This window comes from Lycium ferocissimum, chromosome 10, assembly GCF_029784015.1.
Source record: "Lycium ferocissimum isolate CSIRO_LF1 chromosome 10, AGI_CSIRO_Lferr_CH_V1, whole genome shotgun sequence".
In the NCBI taxonomy this organism is placed as follows: Eukaryota; Viridiplantae; Streptophyta; class Magnoliopsida; order Solanales; family Solanaceae; genus Lycium; species Lycium ferocissimum.
In genome coordinates this window covers 37,328,217-37,350,956 of record NC_081351.1, presented here as the reverse complement: position 1 = coordinate 37,350,956, position 22,740 = coordinate 37,328,217, and the positions used below count along the sequence as shown (strand labels likewise).

The 22,740-nt window shown below is 35.3% G+C and overlaps 4 protein-coding genes across 5 annotated transcripts; 3 read left to right on the top strand and 1 right to left on the bottom strand.

The window, feature by feature from the left end:
• The first annotated feature begins 1,698 nt into the window (after positions 1–1,698).
• LOC132033733 (uncharacterized) lies at positions 1,699–9,317 on the top strand. The gene is made up of 8 exons (XM_059423783.1): positions 1,699–2,173; positions 2,749–2,889; positions 3,395–3,619; positions 6,086–6,293; positions 7,688–7,824; positions 7,957–8,037; positions 8,210–8,276; positions 8,358–9,317. Exons 1-8 carry the CDS (start codon positions 1,854–1,856, stop codon positions 8,655–8,657), a joined length of 1,479 nt encoding a protein of 492 aa, XP_059279766.1. The 5' UTR covers positions 1,699–1,853; the 3' UTR covers positions 8,658–9,317.
• LOC132033734 (multifunctional methyltransferase subunit TRM112 homolog A-like) lies at positions 9,163–9,832 on the bottom strand. Its single transcript, XM_059423784.1, has 2 exons — positions 9,815–9,832; positions 9,163–9,681 (listed from the first exon to the last, which is right to left on the bottom strand). The coding sequence occupies exon 2, from the start codon at positions 9,679–9,681 to the stop codon at positions 9,313–9,315; it is 369 nt and encodes a 122-aa protein (XP_059279767.1). The 5' UTR covers positions 9,815–9,832; the 3' UTR covers positions 9,163–9,312.
• A 3,946-nt stretch (positions 9,833–13,778) lies between these two features.
• Positions 13,779–18,261, top strand: LOC132033732 (putative pentatricopeptide repeat-containing protein At1g77010, mitochondrial). Of its 2 annotated transcripts, none has more exons than XM_059423782.1 (4): positions 13,779–16,120; positions 16,872–17,140; positions 17,296–17,421; positions 17,654–18,261. In XM_059423782.1, exon 1 carries the CDS (start codon positions 14,019–14,021, stop codon positions 16,056–16,058), a length of 2,040 nt encoding a protein of 679 aa, XP_059279765.1. In that variant the 5' UTR covers positions 13,779–14,018; the 3' UTR covers positions 16,059–16,120; positions 16,872–17,140; positions 17,296–17,421; positions 17,654–18,261. The 2 variants fall into 2 exon arrangements, with proteins under 2 accessions (XP_059279765.1, XP_059279764.1); XM_059423781.1 differs by having other exon boundaries at positions 16,882–17,140; positions 17,654–18,257.
• Positions 18,262–19,827: 1,566 nt separating this feature from the next.
• Positions 19,828–20,653, top strand: LOC132033731 (classical arabinogalactan protein 27-like). Its single transcript, XM_059423780.1, has one exon. It carries the CDS (start codon positions 20,006–20,008, stop codon positions 20,423–20,425), a length of 420 nt encoding a protein of 139 aa, XP_059279763.1. The 5' UTR covers positions 19,828–20,005; the 3' UTR covers positions 20,426–20,653.
• Positions 20,654–22,740: the final 2,087 nt, after the last annotated feature.

Sequence of the window (22,740 nt, the reverse complement as noted above, 5' to 3'; positions counted from 1 at the left end):
AACATTAATAAAAAATTATTGTGGAGTTTCCTTGTTGGAAAAGGTAATTGCCCTTCTACTTTTTATAATAATATAAATTATTCTTACGTCTATGATTCCTCCACACCTCCTCCCCCCTCCCTCCAAAATAGCGACAAGGAATGATTTAATGGAAAACAAAGTTATTTCTATAGTCCTAAAGATTAGGAAAATAATTAATTTACAATTTTGTTCAATATGAACTCTACTTTTAAAGGGTAGAAAAGGCGAATGTAATTTCACCGAAGGCCTTCGTAGTAGCGTGTGTAACCCAGGCTGAGCTGAATCTGGAAACTCGACCTCTTCCTCGTCGGGAGTTGCCACCGCAGGTGCCGAAGGATGAACCTAAAAAATATATAATAATTAGTATCATTTCTTATTTATATTGAATACATTAATGTTTGTCAACTAATCAAACTTGTGTATCGACGGGCGCTTGAGTAGGCTCCTGAGGTGGATCTGTAGGCTCCTGAGATGGGTCTGGTGCTGAATATGATATAGTCTCCTGGACGAGATGCTGTTCGAGGTCCAAATAAAGGTTTAAAAAAATTAAGTTAATATTCACCTTATATTGAATAAAATTGATTTTAAATAAAAAGTTTATCTGTGGCTCAATAGTCTCATGAGAAGATACCTCTGACTCGGCAGGCTCATGAATAGGCTCCTAAGCGGATCGCTCTTATGGACCCACTGGCGCCGAATCCTAAATATGACAAAATTACGAAATAATAAGTAACATATATATTTAAAATAAGTATTTTAAATAATCAAATATGTATTTTGAATATTTGCCTTATATTGAATAAAATTGATTTTAATAAAAAGCTTAATGTGGCTCGATAGTCACACTCACATGGGAAGACACCGCTAGCTGGGCAGGCCCATTAGAAAACGCCTGAGTGGGTCGCTCTGGTGGACACAATGGCGCCAAATCCTAAAATATAAAAAATTAAAAAATAATAAGTAAAAGGGTGTCTTCATATCCATTTTATCCTTATTATTAATTATTGGATTGAAAATTTTAATGAATTTTTAGTGGTTACACAATCTTTAATACTATATGTTTTGATTGATTTTAATCATTACATAACTTAGTACTCTTCCGGATAAAAGGGTGTCCACTTATCCTTTTTTTTTAATTCAAAAAGAGTGTTCACTTATCAAATTAAGAAATAATTAACCTCATTCTTTCAAAATTATCTTTATCAAAATTGTCTTTATTAGGTATAAAATGATTAAATCTCAATAACTATTTAATTAGCAGTAGCTTAGTCAAATTATTTATTTTTATCTAAAAGTTAGTATTTTTTAAGGGGTACGTAAATGTCTAAGTGAACACTTTTTTTTATCTGTAAGAAGTAATAATTAGAAGTGATTTAAGTAAAATTATCATTCTGACTTGAGGAGCCTTGGCATAACTGGTAAAGTTCTTTGTTATGTGACCAGGAGGTCACGGGTTCGAGCTGTGAAATAGCCTTCTTGCAGTAAAACAGTAAAGAGCTTTGTCATAGAGTGATTCTCAATGATCCGATCCTTCTCTAATCCCGCATAGTAAGAGCTTAGTGCACCGGATTGCCTTTTTTTTTTAATCATTCTGGCTTGAAAATGACAGAGAGAGTATTTTTCCCCCTCCATCGTAATTGGAGTTTCTTTAAATTCGGTTGTAATGAAAATCACGATCCAAAAAACCCAAAAGGTAATATTAAATAATTTAAAAACCGTCATCCTCAGGACGTCAACTGTTAACGCTACAATGATAGGTGTAACACTTGCACTCGCCCTTCGATAATCACACAGTTCCTTCCATAATATTCGCTTTCCACTCCACCGCCGGTATGCCGCCGTCCGGCGACCCGTCCGGCGACGTAGCTAAGACATCCACCGGCGTCCACTGCACGTGCTCTTCCACCGAAGATGAAATCCAAAACCAAAATCAAAACTGCCAGCATTGCAGGCGATCAACTCTCCCTTCCTCATCATCATCTTGCTCTTTGCTTAGCCTGGAATCTTATCCTGTTCAGGACTATGATAAGCTTTGGAGAATTTATAGTGCTTCAATTAAAGGATTCACTATAGGTGCTGGCCTTAAAGGTGGCCTTGCTATCTTCGCTCTTCTCTCTCGCCTACGACGGAGAAAATCCTTGTCCTCTGCCAAGTAATGTTGTTTTTTGAATCCTCAAAGCATTTAGATCTAATCCGTTCACTTTTACTTTTGTCACATTTCGCTTGTCTAAGAGTCAATTTGACTAATCTTTGAAGCTAAATTGAACTACATTAATTCAATACTTTAAAATACCCGTTTGGCCATGAGGATTATTCACTTTTATTTTTTTCTTCACTTTATTTGAAAATCAACGTTTGGCTATGAAAATTTCAAATACAACTTGAAGTTTATTTGGCTTGTTTTCACTTTTTTCACTTTCTATACATTCAAATAATCAAATATTCTGTGCAAAAATTATAGCCAAACACAACTCCAACTTCAAAAATTCCAATTAAATATTTGGTTTCTATGGCCAAATGCCTACTTAGATGTTTGAAAACTATACGAAAAGTATTATAAGTTATAATTCTTCTCATATTAATATGATGAAAAAATATATCTTAAAATGTCGGTCAAAGCCTATGTAATTTGACCTCGAGAAGCAAAACGTGACAAGTAAAAGTGAACAGAGGCAGTAAATTTCACAGCTATGTTTTAGCTCATTTGAGTTTGTTTTCATGTCTTAGAAAGGCGCAAATGGTCTCCAGCAGCGAAGATGTAAGTTTCGCACTAAAAGAAACTTTAAGATATGGTCTATTCCTTGGCACTTTCGCTGGTACATTTGTATCAGTTGATGAAATTGTATCCGCTTGGGGAGGTCATCGAAGGTATATAGATAAATACACAGTTGTGTGGGTGTGTGTGTTAAATGCGGATGTTTTCAGTTTGTTAATTACTATCATTGTGTACCCACGCAAATATATATACTCCCTTCATCCCAATTTAAGTGTTTTATTTTGACTGGGCACGCAGTTTAAGAAATATAGGGAGACTTTTCAATCTTGTGGTTCTAAATTAAGGATGTGTATCAAAATGTCCTTTGAATATTGTGGTTTTAAACTTGCCATGTATGGTGTTTGAATTATCAACTTTTTAAACATAGAAATTGGCACTCTTTTTGGGACAGACCAAAAAGGAAAGTAGGACACTTAAATTGGGACGGAGGGAGTAGTACTTAATTTGTTATCTATGTACGTATGTATGTATTATTATATTGTATGAGTGTGCGTTTGTATGTATGTCTGCAAAAATCAAATATTTTTGATTTGTTACGAGAGTTGTTGCAATGATTAACCTAAGAGTAGATTAAGCCGAGACCTATTTGAAATTCAGGACAGCTAAGTGGAGAGCATTGTTAGCGGGTGCAATTGCAGGGCCATCAATGCTTCTTACTGGTAACACACAGCATACGAGCTTGGCGATTTACATTCTTGTGCGTGCGACTGTGTTGGCATCGCGTTGTGGAATAAAAAGTAAGCGGTTTGGGCGTATATGCAAGCCTTTAACTTGGGCTCATGGAGACATTTTCCTTATGTGTCTGTCCTCTTCACAGATCCTGTAAGCATCATTTTTCTCCTTTTGTGGGGACCGAATTTCATATAAACACATACTGAGTATTGATCTTTTCTTTAATCACAAGCCATATCTTCTTATGCTTTATATATAAAACATCATTATTGCTATGCAATCTGGTTTCTTTCTTAACAATGTAAAGCTGCAATTTTTATGCGTTGTTAGCACTGCATTGTTGATAACTGCAATGTCATGAACAAGTAAATGTTTCTTGCTTCTGAACATGGTTTGACTTGCAATGCTTAGAAATTGAGATTAAGCATGCTAAGTTCTAAGCTGCATCATGTTGATTTGGCTTCATATTGAAGTTAGCTAATAAGTACTTTCCAAGTCAAACAGAATGAAAGTTCCCCTCTAAATGGTCATTGCCTAAAAACTTTTTATCCCATTTTAGTGCAGAGTGAAAGGCAACCTTGAACAATTGGAGGATGAATTGGAGTTCTTATTAGGATGCATCCTTATATTTTATTATATATTAGACCTATTGTCTTTGGGATTATTCTAATGGAAATGACAAATAAACAGAGAACGTGGGAAAGTATTTTATAGTTTCAGTACGTATTATGATTCTATGGATTGTCTTGAGTATCTATTTCTCCAATCCCTTCTATCAAATACAAGTAGGTTCCTGTTTCATAAAGCTGCACCAATTTGCAGTGGCTCCATGAGATAGTTAACATGTATGGTATTTCCTTTGAGGAAGCAACAATGCATTTCCCAAGCTCTAGCTTCCTTATACATATCCATGTATCTTACATGCAAAGGCTTTATACAAGGCAAAGCCTGCCATGCATACTGTCTTTGCATGTATGTCATCCCCAAGCACCATAGGTCAAGGATAACGTACGTCAACTATGAGCCAAAGTAACTGTTTGGACTTTCGTGCTTCATTTGCCCAAGTGGAATTCCTATGTTATTTTGACCCCTCAAGCTAGCTTTGTCAGCCCATATAACTTTGGCTCCTGGTGATGATGTCAGACATGGGATGTATTTTGTCCAATTGCTTGTCCTTGTGTCAAGTGTCTACCGGAAACATCCTCTTTACTCTTCCCAAGGTAGAGGTAAGGCCTGCGCACACTCTATATACCCCCCCCCCCCCCCCACACACACACACACACACAAAAAAAAAAAAAAAAAACCCCACTTTTGTGGATTACACTGGGTACATTGTATGTTGTTGTAAGGGATACAATATGTACACAAACAAGTCAGTTTTTAACACTTAACAGTATACACAGGAAAGTGCTAAAATGTAGATATCTTATATGAAAAAGAGCTAAATTTGTGCCTCCATAGGATTAATTGTGATTACAACTTCCTGCAGAAATTACCTAAAACTAGGGTGGGCATAAAAACTGAAAACCGGACCAAACCCGAATTAATTCAGTTCTTCGGCTCGGTCTCAGAATTAAAATTTTTATAACTTCAGGATTCGATTCGGTTCTCGGTTTTATTGTTCCGGTGTTTCAGTTAAACGAAATTTAGCAAATGTTGTATCACTGTTTGCTCCTCATTATAGCTGTTTGCTTCTGCTGCTACAAAGATACAGGTATATGTAATCAATGCTAAGTGCTAACTGCAAAACCGCTTTGAGTGTTCATTTGTTTGAGACTCCTAAAGTGAGCTCAAAGTACTGGTAGACAAATAGAGTGGGAAAAGTATACATTCACGGATTCACCAGTTATAAAGTGAAACAAGTATGCACGAGCAGTTCATTGTTTGAGACTAGGAGTACCTAGACATCACCAGTACTTTGAGTTGTACGATAACATTCAGTTATCAATTTAATGAGTTCTCTAGGTATTCATGCCCTATGTACTATTTAATCTGAGTGTTTTTAGCTAGTGAAGATGCTAATTTGAGTAAATTAGCTTATTTTGAATAAAAAATAGCCCATTTTAGCACCCGAGGGTGTGGCCTAGTGGTCAATGAAGTGGGTTGAGCACCATGGGTCTCAGGTTCAAATCCCAGTAGAGACAAAGCACTAGGTGATTCCTCCCCATCTGTTCTAGCTTTGGTGGACAGAGTTACCTGGTGTTGCTGGTGGGAGGTGGCAAGTATCTTGTGGAATTAGTCGAGTGCGCGCAAGCTGGCCCGGACACCACAGTTTTTTTTTTTGAAAAAAAGCCCATTTTACAAGCAGAAGAATAGTTCATTTTATCAGGCGCATACTGAAGAACCTAACCGAATTAGAATAAACCGAGCCGAACTAATTTCGGTTCGGTATGTGGTATGCACCAGTGATGAACCGAACACCCACCCTAACTAAAACTTCTATTGACAAGTAGTTGTCCAAACACTTGTTGTCATAAATCTTACAATAACGATAAGAAGTCTCTTCCATGTCGATCTATTTTTGAAAAAAAATGCAGTAAATTCAGAATTCTAAACCTGAATTTGCAAATCCAACTCTGAGAAGCATACCCTTATGAGCAATGCTTTCTCTAACAGGTCCGCTTATATATTGAAGCAAGATAGTCTGCATCCATCTTACAAATCCTTTCTCAACAAACATGGTGGCAAAGCTCAGGTTATCCTGCAGGGTGTGAGAGACCTGGCATGTGGGAACTCTGTAGTGAATTTGGATGCAATAGAGAATCATTACAAGTCCAATGGTGTTGACATCAAACTGGATCCTCAAATGAAAGTACCCTGCTCGGTATGTTAGAGTTTCTTGTTCTTTGACAGGAAAAATAGTTCAAATATGAATGCTGCTTTCTATTTTAGTTGGGTGTGCTCCTAGTAAAGTAAATTTAGCTACTTTAAAAACGCTGGGGGATAAAGGAGTTAAAATATTTTCTGTGTAGAGCTAGAAGTTTGAGGTTTGGCTGGAGGTTGTTTTGTCTACTCTGTTTTATGGTTCTGCATTCTTAAAGCTTTTGAGGTTGTTTTGTTGCTTTTGAAGTTAGGGTTTAAATTAACAAAATTTTAAGGTTACAACAAAAGGACTTGAGTCATATCATTTTATTAAGGGGCTGTAGATTGACACCCACAAGGGTGGGCGAGTTCGAAACTCCCCGCATGCTTTTTCGATTGAGCTCGTCGCATGGGGCTTGCTTAGTGTGTTTTACCTCCCTTGTATGGTTTGTGGGCTATTACACTGGAGCAGGGTTTACCTTGTGCGCCCCCAAAGGGTAGCGATTGCGGGTTCCCTTCAACCCAAAAAAAAAAAAAAAAAAAAAAAAGGGGGGGGGGAGGGGTGGGTCGTGACTGACGACATTTGCTATTTCTAGCAGGTTTATGAAGTCGCTACTTTATGATTTAGAAGAAATACTTTGTAGATTTATGTACTTTTACCATATGTTCATTTTTCTCTTTTGCTGTTTGTTATTATCCTTTCCTTTTCACTGTGCCAGCATGCTTGATAGTCAAAATACTTTTTAGAGCTAATGAAGACAAATGCAAAATCTGGATTTTGTTCTGCGTTTGGAAGATATGTAGTTCATTGCAAAATCTGGATTTTATTCTGCGTTTGGAAGATATGTAGTTCATTATCTTTTGTCTCCTATAGTCTGTTTGGGAATTGTCAATTGTGATATCTCATCCATTTTTCTTTCATGTGGTATTTTGGGGCTATACGAAATGCATTTAAGTTGAATTCCAGCAAAAGTGACAGTTATGATTTAAATATAGTAGTGAATGCCCAGCTGAAGAGGAGAACTATATGAGGTCTGATATGTGTCGACTATCAATTCTGCAGATCAAGAGTTCCTTAAACTAAAAATACAGGATAAGTTCTGTTCATTAATTGCTTTATAGTTCCAACTACGGTGCATGAGTTACTGATTAGCTTCATATGAATAAAAATACCTGCAGTGCTGTAGCCACTTTTATAACTCTTTTAAAAAAAAAAAAAGGCTGTAGACTCTTGATATTTCATCCCGGATGTAATTGGATGATGCAATTGCCCTGTACTATACTTTTGCTCTACCTGACACTATTCTTTCTTGAAATTTTTTTTGGATAGGTAGTAATCAAAGATTGCAAGAGTTTAATCGACATGCTGATATTATTAATTTGCAAGGTCTGTTTTCCCTTTGGATGTTCATGCAGATAGTACATGAGAATCAAGGATGTGGTGCACATTTTATTTCTTTTCTAATTCAAGCCTACAAGAGAGCTTTGCCTGTTTACCTTCCAGTTTATTTAGTTCCTGCACTCATTGTACATCGTCAAGACCTCTTGAAAAGGTACTGAATTTTGGTTTCTTCAATGACGGAGGTTCATATTGCTTTTAGCCCATTTTATTTCTGAGCTCTATAATTGAACAACCATCTTCCTTCAGCTCCAGTTATTACAGCATTTTGTGGAAATTTTTGCAGACCTAACACAATTTTGGCAAAGGGTCTCCTGGGTACAGCAAGGTCTAGTCTATTTCTCTCCGTATATTGTTCATCTGCCTGGTAAGACATGATTTGATTTGTTGTATTTGCATGTTATTGTCTTTGTTATGAATATTTTTCCTTGTTTTTTTGAAGCCTTTTGGCTGACGAGTTTAAGCCCCCTCCACGTTTCGGCCCTCTTGCTTCGAATGTTTGATTTATCTCAGAGCATAATGTGTTGTTTCGTTGTTAGGTTATGGACATGTCTTCTCTTCAGGCTGTTCAAGAGATGTAACATCCCCATGGTTGTACTGGGAACGGTATAGGACCCATTAGTTACATTTTCTTAACTAGTTGTTTACTTCTCCCTCTGTAAAGGTAACATTTTAATCTTTTTGCAGTTCCCTACTGGTCTGGCCCTGGCAATTGAGAAGAAGAGTAGAAGGATAGAGATCTCTCTCTACTGCCTCGCTCGGGCACTTGAGAGTTTCGTCACATGCATGACCGATGTTGGTTATTTGCCTCAGTCTGAAAAATTAAAGAGAGCTGATGTGGTGATCTTTAGCACCGCAACTGCAATTATCATGCATTGTTATGCTATGGAGAGGGATGTATTTAAATCCAAGTACTTGAATGTTCTTGATTGGGTGTTCGGTGTGCCTCTTCCCCCCTATGAAACCACTCCTCGCAAGAAAAGGTGAAGAGCTCGCAGCTATTACGTGTTATCTATGACATACCTCATCCACATAAGGAATTGATTCCTGTCGCGCAAAGGAGGCATTATTCTTTTCCCCTAAGTTAATATACCATTCTTTATCGTGAGAGACGTTTGTACACAAATAAATGCCGCAATTTGCTTTTTAGAACTTGGTACACCACAATTGTCACAGAGCAAATCTACTCTGATGGTCCGTTTTATTTAAATTGTCACAATTGTCGCAGCTCGTAGAACGAAATTATCTCAAATCAGTGTGATCATTAGATTGTCCTATGCTAGGAATTTGAGCAATGTTGTAATGTTAACGTTCTTGAAATGTTCATATTTCGTCAAGGTCTTCGAAACTAAGCATATACGTAAGGCAATCTGGAATGTTTGCAGCAAATTATTGAGCTCAATCTTGAATTGTTACCATTTTTAAACTAGACCTCTTTTATTAAGACCACGATAATGAAAAAAGAAACCACTAAAAGATTACGAATCAGATATAGTGAACAAAGGAATTCTGATAATGACTCCATAATAATATCAACAATGTCTCCCAACAATCACATTACAATCAAATTGTTGAACCATAAGAACCCCTTAAACCATTTCCAAAGCAAAACACAAACCAAAAAAAAAAAAAAAAAAACTAATCAAACCTCATCTTCATGAAGGAGCATATTAGGAATGCCTTTTTGGACAGGAAATTTCCTGCCAGTCTCAGGACAAACCAAAGCACCTTCTTCAAGATGAAGTTCAAGAAGAGCATGATGAAACTTATGTAGAAAATCATCAGAGTCCAGCATAGCTGCATCAACATTTTCAGGCAGCTCAGTGTAACCCATGGTTCTAGAAGCTTCTGCCAGTGCCTTCCATTCAACCTTATGGAACATGTTCTTGAGAAAGTCGATATTAAAATCAACCTCTTTCTCTACCACTTTCACAACCTCGATCTTTAACGGGAATCCATTTACGACTCCCTTGATGTTTGATGATAACATATTGTGAGTTAACAGCCTCATCTGTGGATCAATTAAATTAAAGTTGAGTAAATTACCAATTAAAATACATATAAATTCGATAAAATAACCCTGCATATATATAGAGATTGCGGCAGCCAAGCCACAAAATAGAAGCATAAGATAATAGGTTTACTTGGAAGTTGGAAGGAACCAGCAAACAACAGGAGCTTCCGAAAGATTATGCTGTTGGGCGCCGCTGGGGAACTTTGTATTCGCACCTACTTGTCGAGTCGTTCTAATTAGTTGCACTAATTCGGGGCATGGCAAAAAGAAGGAAGTCTAGGGTTGGGCCACGGCCAGGATCGGGCCAAGTCACTAGGTGTCCAAGCAAAATATTAACTAGGGTGCGTTTGGATATAATTTGATTGAGATTAAAAAAAAGGTATTTGATAATTACAAAAGGAGTATTTAGAAGTTCAAGTTATATTTAGACATAAAATAAAAATAAATTTTCATGGATTGAAAAACTTAAAATAACTTGAGAGCTTTAAAAATCTAGTTTACAAACATCAAATTTTGAATTTTTAGTTACTTGAAATAATGATAGTTTGACAAACAAATACTTACTATTTGCTAATTTTAAATTAAAAATTTCTATCATACAATAATCTTAACTTTTTTTGATCTTGAAATTATAATTTCTTATTTACTTAAACATGTTTCTAAATAGAAGTTCGATATGTAAAAAGTGCAAGCACTGTGAAGTGTTAAGTGATCTCGTACTAAAACTAAACTTTCACTTTTCAAAACAAAAATGAAAGAAAAGTTAATCTATCCCTAGAATTGAGGTGGACGACTTATGTTCGGGCCATGACCCACACCTCCTATTTGTTTAGGACGGACGACATGAACTTTGATTCAATTTAATCCCCTTATTGAAATGTTCAATTGACTCCTTAATCTTAATAGAAAAATGTTTTATTAATAATTCTTGCACAAGGATAAGGAACTTTAGGGTTGTTTTGTGTTTGGAAACTCCGTTTTGCGCGCTCTATCCCCTTTCTTGGGTACCCATAATTCATGAATTGCGTTTTTATATTTGTGTTCGCATTCTTTCTTCCTCCCCTCTCACTGTTATGAGCGGTACATTTCAGCAGTTTAAACTACAAGTCTGTGTGGATCTATGCGTGCAATTTGCAATTGATCTATTATTCATTTGAAAGAGAAAATATATTTTTTAAATCAGATCATAATAAATATTATATTCAAAGTGAGAGTGATATGATGTAATATTATCAATAATTTAGGGAGTGTAAATTTCGGAATACAAATTAGACTTTTTTTTCACCATAATTAATACGCGTTCATTAAAAGTTGTTCAGTTGTGCAAAGCACTGACAAGCCTCTTCTACAATTCAAACTGAGAAGTTCTCAACCCAAGAGACTTCATGAAATAAGGATAAAGCTAAATTAGCTAATCTATGATTGCAAGTATTAGCACGTCTACGTACAATTACTAGTTTGAAAAAAGTATTAGCACGTCTACTTATGTATTAAAAGCTACATCATCTAGATAATTTATGAGATTACAACTGAGACTACATGAGTGAATATCATTCCGTTATTTTGACTTAAAAGTATTTGCAAATCAATATTTATTTTTTGGATCTATATTCTAACTTTAACTTGGAAAAGAAAATCTGTTTTAAAAAAATATTTCAAGTAATATGATTATTTTAAATCATAATAAATTAAAAAATTTCCAAATGAAGTTTCGTGTTCAAGCACAACTAAGTTTTCAAATATTCTTTCCAACTTCAAATACTTCCTTTTTCAACTTCAACTAAATTTTGCGTTGGAGGCTGGGGTGTAAAAAAATAAAATTAAAAAAAAAAAAAAAATTGAATGAAAAAATTCCTTTCCCTCTTGTAGGTAGTAGATATCCAAGTCATTGAATTTTGATACATCAATTTATTGAACTTTTTCATTGTCTATTTACTAGGATTATTGTACGTAGCTCTCTGGTATAGTTCATTTCTGAGCCTTCAAATACCATTTGAGAACTTCAATAGTAGCAACAACAAATCCCAAGAAGCAAGAAAAGCAATTTAAGCATTCTTCCAAATCCCCACGTCCATCATATGAAAACCCTTGAAACAATTGACAACTCCCATTATAATGGTGTCATAACCAGTGCACCAATGGTAGATATTCCAGTATACCTTATATCTGTGAACCTTTTTTGGCCGTAAACAATGAGCTAAGACTTGTAATGTTGCAAGGTCTAAGAGTGCACCGCCAATATACCTATGAGAAGTGTGTTTCACTCGGATGCTGGAAGGATTTCTCCAAAGAAAAAATCCCAAACTTCCATCAGCAATACCAAGAAAAAAAGTTATAGTTTGAAAATAAATATGTAGATTGAACCACAAAACTGGTAATTCTGGTAACGGTAGAAATCTCAATATAGCAAGAACAACACCCATTGGCATTCCCAGCTAACCCCATTGATAATCCCGTGAGCAATCTTTACTTGAATTTGGTTTTACATGAGTTATAGCCAGAGTTTTCCCAGAACGAAAATTTAAAGTCCCAAAAGACTTCAAGTTATCTCCTAACAAGCAATGAATTCCTGGTGTATCATCATCTTGTAATGGACCCTCTTGCCAAACATGATTCACAATATTGGTTACATTGATATGTAGCTCAAACTTGCCAAAGATGATGACTTGTTCGCTGATGTTTTGAGCTGAAACATGGTGAACCCTAAAACTGAAGTCGCCTTTGGTAAGTGTGCTTCCATAGGTGTCGATAGGTGATGTGTATGCTTCAAGAGCATCATTATGTTGGGTTTGTAGCCTAGCAAGACAGTATTAGAAGACGGGTTGTAGTTCCGGTGAAAAAGGATAAGAAAATCGCTGCACGCATCGCAAAATTTTTCATGAAACTAAAAACCCGAGCAATTAGGTTGAGCATATGAGAGGAAGAATAAGCATACCCAAAAAAAAAAAAAAGGCAAACATATTTATAGAGTATGCCATGATGGTTGTAGGTATTACAAGAGCACTTTTTGATGATCGGGGCGGGTGTATATTTATATTACGTGAAGTAATCCCTTTTAGGGATCGATTAGTAGACTAACGTTTGGAAGTAGGCTCAATTCGGTATGGATTAGGAAGATATATTTGGCAAGTCCTCTAATCCCATTATGAGCGGGAATAGGGAAACTTCACTTATATATATCATGTAAAAAAAAATCATTTTGCTTTTAGGGCATGACTTTTTTATAATGGCAACACAAATATTGACAGTAAATTATAATTTGACTCAACTTACATTAGTTATATTACGGAAATCCAACACAAATATTATGCTGGGTGGCTCAAGGATAAGGTCGCTAAAACATCTGCTTTAGGCTCCGAGAATCAAAAGGCCCCAGTCATTAGTACGTGCTTATAGTTTATATCTTTGTATGCAAAAAATATATATCACATTTCTTAATATATAACTTGCATAGTTTCTTTCAAATCAATAAACTATTAGCCATTTGTTGCTAAATTATACATTGGTTCTTGTTGTTAAAAATCTTGATAAATATGAAGAATTTAATTAGTTTATTCAAAATTCTAAAATATTAAACAAAAATCGTGATTGTATAAGGAAACAAAGAACTTTTCTAAATATTAATTGTAACTTTGTGAAACCTATAGCAATTTTTAGCGGTTATAAGAAAACTTGGAAGAATTAAAATTATTTATAACTTAAAACATTAAAATAAAAAAATTGGTAATAAGGAAAGAATTTTTAATGCATCGTCACTATAGAAGGAAATTATAAAAAAAAGACTTGGAAAAGTATTTAATTCTATACAATATAGTCTAATTTTTCTAATTATCTTAAATAATTTTTTTTTTTTTTTTTTAACTACCAAAGACTAAATGGTGCATTCTCATTAATATTAAGAATATAGTTGAAAAAAATAACCAACTTTAGGCTTGAATTTCTAAAGTAATAATTATTTTGGAATAATTTTTGAGCTAAATGACAGTTAAATTGAGATGGAGGGAGTACATCTTATTAAGTAATATGTAGTCATTTTCTATTTAAGAGTGTGATAGATTGATATTCAAAATATGTTTATTCTCTTTTTTAATTAGAGGTGTGAATACAAATTCACAACAAATTAAAATGTCTATCCTCATAATTTCGTAAAACAATTAGCACATGAACTTTTTGCCTTCTCACTAATTACTATATTTCAATAATAGCTACTATTACTTAATGAGTTACAAATATACCTCTTGTGTTTCTTAAAATTGAATAATTAATGCCTTGGAGTAATGAGTATTTGGGATGAAATTTTCTGATGGACTAAAGAATCTCATGTCCATACATAGATGGAGCTAGACTTGCAATCTTGTGCTAGGCTGCTCAGCACAATCAACAGCAACCAATCTCTCCCACATGGAAAGCAACTCCACCTTGTTTTCCTCAAAAGGGGCATCCTTAACTCTGCTCTCACAATAGCCAATCGCCTTCTCCAAATGTACACTAAGTGTGGACAAATAACTGATGCAAGAAACCTGTTCGATGAAATGTCTGAGAGAAACTGTTTCACTTGGAATACCATGATTGAAGGGTACATGAAATGGGGAAAGATAAATAACTCTTTAGACTTGTTTCGTTTAATGCCTAACAAGAATGAGTTTTCTTGGAATGTGGTGATTCTTGGTCTTGTTAAAGCTGAGGAATTGAGTGTTGCTAGAAGACTTTTGCATGAAATGCCATCGAAAAACGAAAAAGTTTGGAATTCACTTATTCATGGATACGCGAAAACGGGTTTCCCTGGAATGGCTTTACGCTTGTTTAAGGAGTTTATAGACTGGGATTTACGTGAAATGGATTCATTTGTTTTGGCAACTGCATTAGGGGCTTGTGCTGATGCAAGAAGTGTTGATTTAGGGAAGCAAATTCATGCTCGTATTATAGTGGATGAAGTTGAAATTGATTCCGTGTTGGCAAGTTCTTTAGTTAACATGTATGGAAAAGGTGGTGATTTGGATAGCGCGAGCTATATTTTGAGTAGAATGCAGAATCCTGATAACTTTTCCCTGTCAGCGTTGATATCAGCATATTCAAACTGTGGTAGAATGGATGATGCTAGAAGGATCTTCAATCTGGTAACTGATCCTTGTATTGTGTTATGGAATTCCATGATAGCAGGGTATGTGGTATGCGATAAAGTGTTGGAAGCATTGTTGCTTTTTGAGGAGATGCACAGAGAGGGAGTTATAGGGGATTCCTCTACATTAGCTAGTGTATTGAATGCCTGTGCTAGTGCACATGCCGTTAAAAATTGTTTGCAAGTTCATGTTTATGGTTTTAAGCTTGGACTGTTGGATGACCTTTTTGTTGCTAGTGCACTCATTGATACATATGCTAAATGTGGATGTCCTGATGAAGCTTCCAAAGTTTTTAACGAACTTAAAATACATGATACCGTCTTGCTAAATTCTATGATTACCATTTATTTTAATTGCAACAGAATTGAAGACGCAAGGCAATTATTTGAGTTAATGCCCTATAAGAGTTTAATATCTTGGAACTCTATGATAATTGGTCTTAATCAAAATGGTTGTCCAGTTGAAGCACTGGATATTTTCTACAGGATGAATAGGATGGATTTTAGGATGGACAAATTTAGCTTTTCAAGTGTGATCAGTGCTTGTGCAAGCATTGCATCAGTTGAACTTGGTGAACAGATTTTTGCAAGAGCTGTTATCATCGGCATTGACTGTGATCAAATAATTTCTACCTCCTTAATTGATTTCTACTGCAAGTGTGGTTTTGTTACTGATGCCAGGAAGCTCTTTGACCAAATGATTAAATCTGACGAGGTTTCGTGGAATTCTATGTTGATGGGTTGTGCTACAAATGGTCACGGAAATGAAGCATTGAATCTATTCCACGAAATGAGAGGTGTGGGTGTTTCGCCAACAAATATCACATTTATTGGTGTATTGTCTGCCTGTGATCATTGTGGTCTACTAGAAGAGGGAAAAAAGTGGTTTTATTCAATGAGTAACGATTACCACATTGATCCAGGGATTGAACATTACTCATGTATGGTAGATCTTTATGCACGAGCAGGATGTCTTGAAGAAGCTATGAACCTCATTGAAAAGATGCCATTTGAGGCAGATTCAAGCATGTGGCTATCCATTTTGAGAGGATGTGTAGCTCATGGTAATAAGATACTAGGAGAGCTCGTGGCCCACCGCATTATAGAGCTTGATCCTGAGAATTCAGGTGCTTTCGTGCAGTTATCAAACGTATTTGCTACTTCCGAGGACTGGGAAAGATCTGCTTCGGTCCGGAGGCTGATGATAGAAAAGAAAATCCATAAGAGTTCTGCTCGAAGTTGGAGTGATATATGAGAATAAGTGCAGGGGTACAGGTCTCCGGATAATTATTACAGCAGTGGGAGAAGTACTGTGAGGTTAATTTCATTTTTTAGCCAACCACTTCAATATCATTTGAAACTATTAATTGTTTTTCCCGACTCGTTCATGTTCTTGTAACAATGGTTTTCTTCTAATCTTGTTGCATTATTTTGTGAGCATGTCCCAGTTGAAGGGCTTTGTGAGAGTTAGCTGTTTGTTTCTCAGATGCCTTGATTTAGCCCAGAAAAGACTTGCTGCTGTCAGCTTCCAGCTTCTTCATTCAAGTCCATTGTATATATTTGCTTATACGGATTAGTAGCTTTCTATTAAGTAATGATCATGTCACTAGCTGCAATTCAGGTTATTAAAACTACGTAGATGCAGGTTCTTAGCTGTTCTGGTTACTAAGGAAAGATAAATGAGTTTAAGAAATTTGCTGGGGGCTCTATATGACTACAGTTTAGGTATCCAAGTCTGCTTCAGTCATACGCATCGTTTGGCAGTTCTTTATGGTGTTTCCTCTGAATATTCTTGGTGTTTGTCATTCATTGACTTTGTCTGACTGGCTTTTATTCCTAATACTGGCCGTGACATCCAAGGTGCTACTTCACATTGTTTAGGCCAATTTTGCAAAAATATTTGAGATAAATTGAAAATGAGAAGAGAGAGAAGTCTATGGTCTGGCAGAACTCATGGGCCTATACCACTGGAACAATAGGAATTCAAAGCTATTTAGAAACTGTCTTTGTAGTTTTCTACTTTTTTATGCAAGCTAACTCTCACTTCTTTTTTCTGATGTGGTGACAGATTGGTATAGTGATCATGGTTCATGGGGATAAAAAAGACCTGGTCTTACCTCCTATAGTAGCAACAACCCAAGTAATTATTATTCCTGCGCCCTTCAAAGGATGCTGACACTCGAGGGATATTTGATGCATGTGCTGCCGTGGTAGAAAACTTGAATGAATCAGGTATTCATGCTGAGACAAACTTCAGAGACAACTATTTCTTGGCTGGAAATAGTTTTGCTGGGAGAATGAAGGGAACCAGGACAAAAGGGCCTTGCAGACAACCAGGTAGGAATTGTAGTCGTTTCTTTCTACTTGCCAGTTGTTAAGAAAGTCAAATAGCACAGGAGAATATAATTGGTTTTTTGTTGTTGAAAGTTGTTATTTTTGGATACCAAACTTGATGCTATATATTTACTTAAGCTTTGTAATAACTTTCCCAGAATGGCCTCGTTGTTCATCAATGCTATTCACTTCCAGCTCAGTCCCTGCTTTCAGGGGGAAAAAAAAAAAAGCACTTAACAAGCTAGAAAACAGATGGCTAAGGCATAATGGCTTTCGTTCAGCTGGTAAAGCTTTGGTTCTTTCCTTATCTTACTTAGTAAAGCAACCTTTTTCACTTGACAGTCAACTTTTTTTGCCTGGGTAGAAGCTGGCGAGCAGGGCTTGCTTAACCGAATACACGGACTTTGGGATCTCTGTTTCCATTACTACTTTTAGTTCTGTCTTGAGTATTTCAATGCTGTTGTATATTGCATAGGCAAAGAAGAAGAAAGGGAATAACATGCTGAATTTTTACAGAAGAGGCATGATGTTGCTGTGGAACACATCAGCCGATGAAAGAGTGGTTTAGCTAAACGAGGGAGTTGGTTAGGACTGCATCTAAAGCATTCTTCGACTGCATTCCTGAGTTGGTACGTTCGTATATACTTCTTATTTTGCCATACTTTTGGCAACTGATCTAAATTAGATTCTTCTTCTACCTCTCGATACATACAATTTATTCATGTTTTAGATATTTTCTCCAATACTTTGCATGGTATGGTTTGCGCTTTGCAAGTTAAATTCAATTACTTGGACAAATCTTCTCTTATCGGGAAATATAGGGGCCAGGTCCCTAAGGGGGTCAAGAAAGTTCATTCATATCTAGAATTCTTTCTTGTCTTTGGCCTGAATTAACCTTAAAAGACGTTAGGACATGGACCAAAGAATTCAAATAAAGTAGCTTGCAGATCTCATGTCTTCGTTTTTGAACATTGTCTTCATTAAACTCATTAGCATTACAGCTATCAACTCTATGATCCAAATTAATAACTCATAAAATATGACATTTATGTGATTCACTTTACTCTTTACTGCCTAATAGACTCTTGAGAACACGCGCAAAAGATTTTTCAAAATTTGAACCGAACGCGTCTAATTGGAACAGTTTATCATGTGTTCCGTTGCGTAATTGGAACAAGCCATAGTTTGAGTTTCTAAATGAAATTTGCTGGCAAGTTGAAGGGCTGCCTATGTATTAAGCCTATCTTTTTTATGTTTGAGCATCAACTTATTAGACTTACACCCAAAGGCATCCAATGAACTTCCATGTTTCTATCCATGGGGCTTTTTAATAATCTATTTTATGTTTATTCACTTTATTTTTTTAAGTTTTGATGTCCAGAGTTGTAGTATCTCTAGGTTCTTGATTTTGGAGCTAGCTAATATTAAAATCAAAGTCTGATGTCAATTTAACAATTTATTAATGTTCAATCCAGTTAACTAAGGTTAATTATTAAAAATAAAGTTAAATAGGTAATCGCACTAAAAGATGCGAGAGGCACTTCGTAAAAGGTAGAAAGTTGGAAGGACACATTAATTTTATCCCTGATTTTGTCATTTTCTGTATTACGTATTTACGTTAGCTCTAATGGGCAAGCACCGCTTCTCTTTTGGCATAAATAATCCTCTGTCTTAATTTGTTTGTCTTAGTTTGATTCAGCACAAAATTAAAAAAATTAAAAAAAGCTCTTGAATTATGTGGTCTTAAACAAAAGGTACGTGTAATGTATCAAAAGGTTCTTTGAATCTTGTGATCTTAAATATGTCAGATAAGATATTGAATGTAAAAAGTTACTAAATATAGAAAGTAATAGTCTCTTGTTTTTAACAGACTAAAAGGAAAAGTAAGGCAAATAAATCGAAACTGTGGGAGGACTAGCTAGACAGTATATCTTTGTAGTTGTTATGAAACTTCTGGATGAAAAATAAAAACTATTCCAACATATGATAAAATAATGCAAAGTCTTCAAAAGTAACAAATTGCTTTTGGACTTTCATGTTTGTATCCTTCCCTAGGTAACTTTGATAGCCTTTTTTGGGGGTCTTTCCACACTTTTGCCACCAATAATTCAATCTTTGGTTTCTCTTTTCATTTATTTTAAATGTTAATATTATCTTCAATTCCTATTATGTGTCTTCTAAGGTTTTTGTAGGTCTCTTAAGAAAGATATTTTCAGTCTTAATTATACGATTATTTGTCTAAACTGTCATTTGTATTTGTTTACATGTCTCACTTAATTAGCACACCACTAATTGGAGTGGTGAGGATAAATTTGAAAAAGAAAATTATGCCCAATTCTTTTTAATTTCTTTTTCTAGGAGTCAAATATTTTGAAACAAATTCAATTTGTCAAAACAACTTATGCTTAGGACAGAAGAGAGTAGACTCACAACCAGTTCATGTCCTTGAGACAGCAGAAGTCCAACAGTGATTTGCAACTAAGGCAATAGAAAAGCAATATATCATATCTAGAGCCCACTACCCAATAATAAATTTTGAGAGGATCCCTTTAGAAAAAAGCATGAACTAATTTAAACAAAGTACTTAAAAATAATAAAATACCATAATCACCAAGGGAATTTTTGTCTACTTCCTAACATGCCAACCTGTACATATTTACAATACCACTCACTCAATTCATATAAATAGTCAAACCTTTTACTCACCTTTAATCATAGCCCCTCTCGGATCAATCTCTCCTTTTCATCCTTTCTCTCTATCCTCATTATTGTTCAAAAAAAGAGAGTTAAAAAGCCTATGTGACATTGATTTCTTCATCATTAGCAAGAAAAAAGAATTGAATTAAACTGAGTTTTAGTTCTGAGATAATGGCCAGCAGCTTTTGCTTTCTTGTTGTAGCAACACTCATTATGGCTATATTCATTTCAACACCTTTAGTTGTGTCATTGAGTGTGGAGATGAAGGTAATATCATCAACCCCAGTAGAGTTTCTTGCAAATCCACCAGTTCCAGTGCCAGTGGCATCTCCATTTTCAGAGATATCTCCAGATATTGCACCTCTTTTGCCTTCTTCTGGTGGTGTTGTACCTCCAGTTTCTTCTGTGCCAACTATTCCTTCAAATCCTAGCAAAAATCCAGATGATATGATGTACCCTATTGGCCCTGATTCTGCTGCTCTTGCACCTTCTGCTTTTTCACCTATTTCTTCTGCTGTTTTTTGTGTTTCTCTTACAACCTATCTGAATATTGCAGTGTTTTTAGTAGTCGGCTTATTTTGTTCGATTTAGACATCTGGTATGTGAAACACACTGATTCAATTGGAGGTTCACTGTGGGGTATTAGCGCTCCCTAAAGTAGTCAGCTCAATCATTTGTTATCTTGAGAAGTATAGTATCATCAACTGCGTTGTTCAGCACTATAACATGCAGTTCCAGTCTTGTATTTATGTTGCTTCAATCTGAAATTCATTTCTTATGTAAGGGTAAATGATAGTATAAGCTGACTAATTGTGTTCATGATTCCTAGTCCTATGTATTTTGTTCTAGGAAATGCATAGCCTGAGGGGCGGAGTTAGAGTTTAATTTCAGATTCTAAGAGAACCAATAGCTTTAGAAGATAACCCGTATTTGTATAAAGAAATCCACTGAATCTGAATATATATAAATATACTCTCTCCGATTCATATTATATGGTTTTTAGCTTTTACATTTAGTCCAAGATAAATGGTTTTTTACATGATCAAGAAGGTATTAATTATTTTTTTCTTTCAAATTTACCGTTATTTAGATTAGTGTGGTTTTACGTAACCAAAAAAATCATAAACAGGTACTAATTAAGGGTAATTTGGTGACAACACCTCTTACTTTCTAAGGGTGAGTGGGGTGCTCAAGCTAAAAATATCATATAATATGGACTGAAGGGAGTAGTTTACTTCAAACCCCCATCATTTTTAAAATTCTGAATTCATAAACTCAAATTTTTGAATCTGCACAGTGTAATTCTTACAGTAGACTACAATTGTTTTCAGTGTTTTTATTTAATTTTAAAGTGATTGTTAAGATAGTGTAAAAGCAATTAAAAAAGTGAAACTTTTCTTCTTTTACTTTCCCGTATGCTACTTTTTGTTAAAGTAATAATATAGCTGGCGATAAGTGAGAAGTGAAGATGAAGGAGCTAGTGCACATGGAGGGGCCGTGCAATATCCCAACACTTTTTGGTGTTACAACTCTTTTCATCATGTGATGCCATCAGTTATATTTTGGACTTGTGTATCAATGGGTAGACACTATGCCCAGAATTAAACAACTAAACAATTGTAACATGACCTCCCTCCCACCCATTAAACAACAATGGTTCTTTTGTTTTCTTGTTCCTTTCTTCTTTTTGTGCGAATAGAGTCTCACATTAATAATCGAAAAGATAAGGTGGCTATATATACAGTGTCCAAATATCTTTTAACAGTGTATTTTTAAAAAAAATCGTGCGAGCTTAATTCAAAACAAACAATATTAATTACGTCATGTTAAGAGCATTTTTAGATTAACTTAGCCCAACACTCCCCCGATAATATCTTCTTTCCCCCCTCCCCACAAAAATACACACCTCCCATACATACGCACATACACACCTCTGATATAGTACATTAGTTGAGAAAATTTTGAGCAAAACGGTGCTTGATAGTTCTAAATAAGATTAGGCTTGGAGCGAGCCAAATTCAAGCTTAATTGAACTTAATTATTATATTATCGAGTCAAGTTTAGCTGAACTTGTTCAAGTACTGAGCCAACCAGGCACCACCGGAGCTTAGTTGAACTTAATTACTAGATTATCGAGTCAAGTTTAGCGAACTTGTTCAAGTACTGAGCCAAGCTAGGCATAATCGGAGCTTAATTGAACTTAATTACTATATTACCGAGTCAAGTTTAGCTGAACTTGTTCAAGTACTGAGCCAAGTCAGGCCCAACCAGAGCTTAATTGAACTTAATTAATATATTATCTAGTCAAATTTAGCTAAACTTGTTCAAGTACTGAGCCAAGCCAGGCCCAACTGAGCTTGAGTCGAACCCCAAATCAACTCTTTAACATTTGTTTTTGTTTTTGTTTTTGTGCTACGCCTTGACTAAAGAAAAATGTATAAGAATTGCTAGTTTAAGTTGACAAATGGACTCAAATGCAAATGAACTATATGAATTATTAGTCTAAATTAGAATTTCAATTCGAGTGGAGTTTAGTAAAGTTATAAGATAAAATTGAACTAAAAAATGAGCAATAAATTGGAAAAAAATTCTATTAAGTCAATTTTATTAATTTCTGAACTCTTGAATCTACTAAGTGTGAAATTATAAATTTATTAGTAGTAATTATCAATTACTAAATTTAAATTAATTACTAATTTACTTAACAATTGAGCCTAATGGATAAATTTTATTTTGAAAGTGATAAGTACAAACAACTAAGTGGAGTTGAGTCGACTCATTGGATGCGGAGATTGATCGAGCCAAGACCCTCTAATTTTCCGGAAAGGGTCAATTGAAATCCAACTTGAATCGAGCTAAAGTTTGATTGGACTCGAGTTGAGTGAAGTTGAGCTGAGAATCAAGTG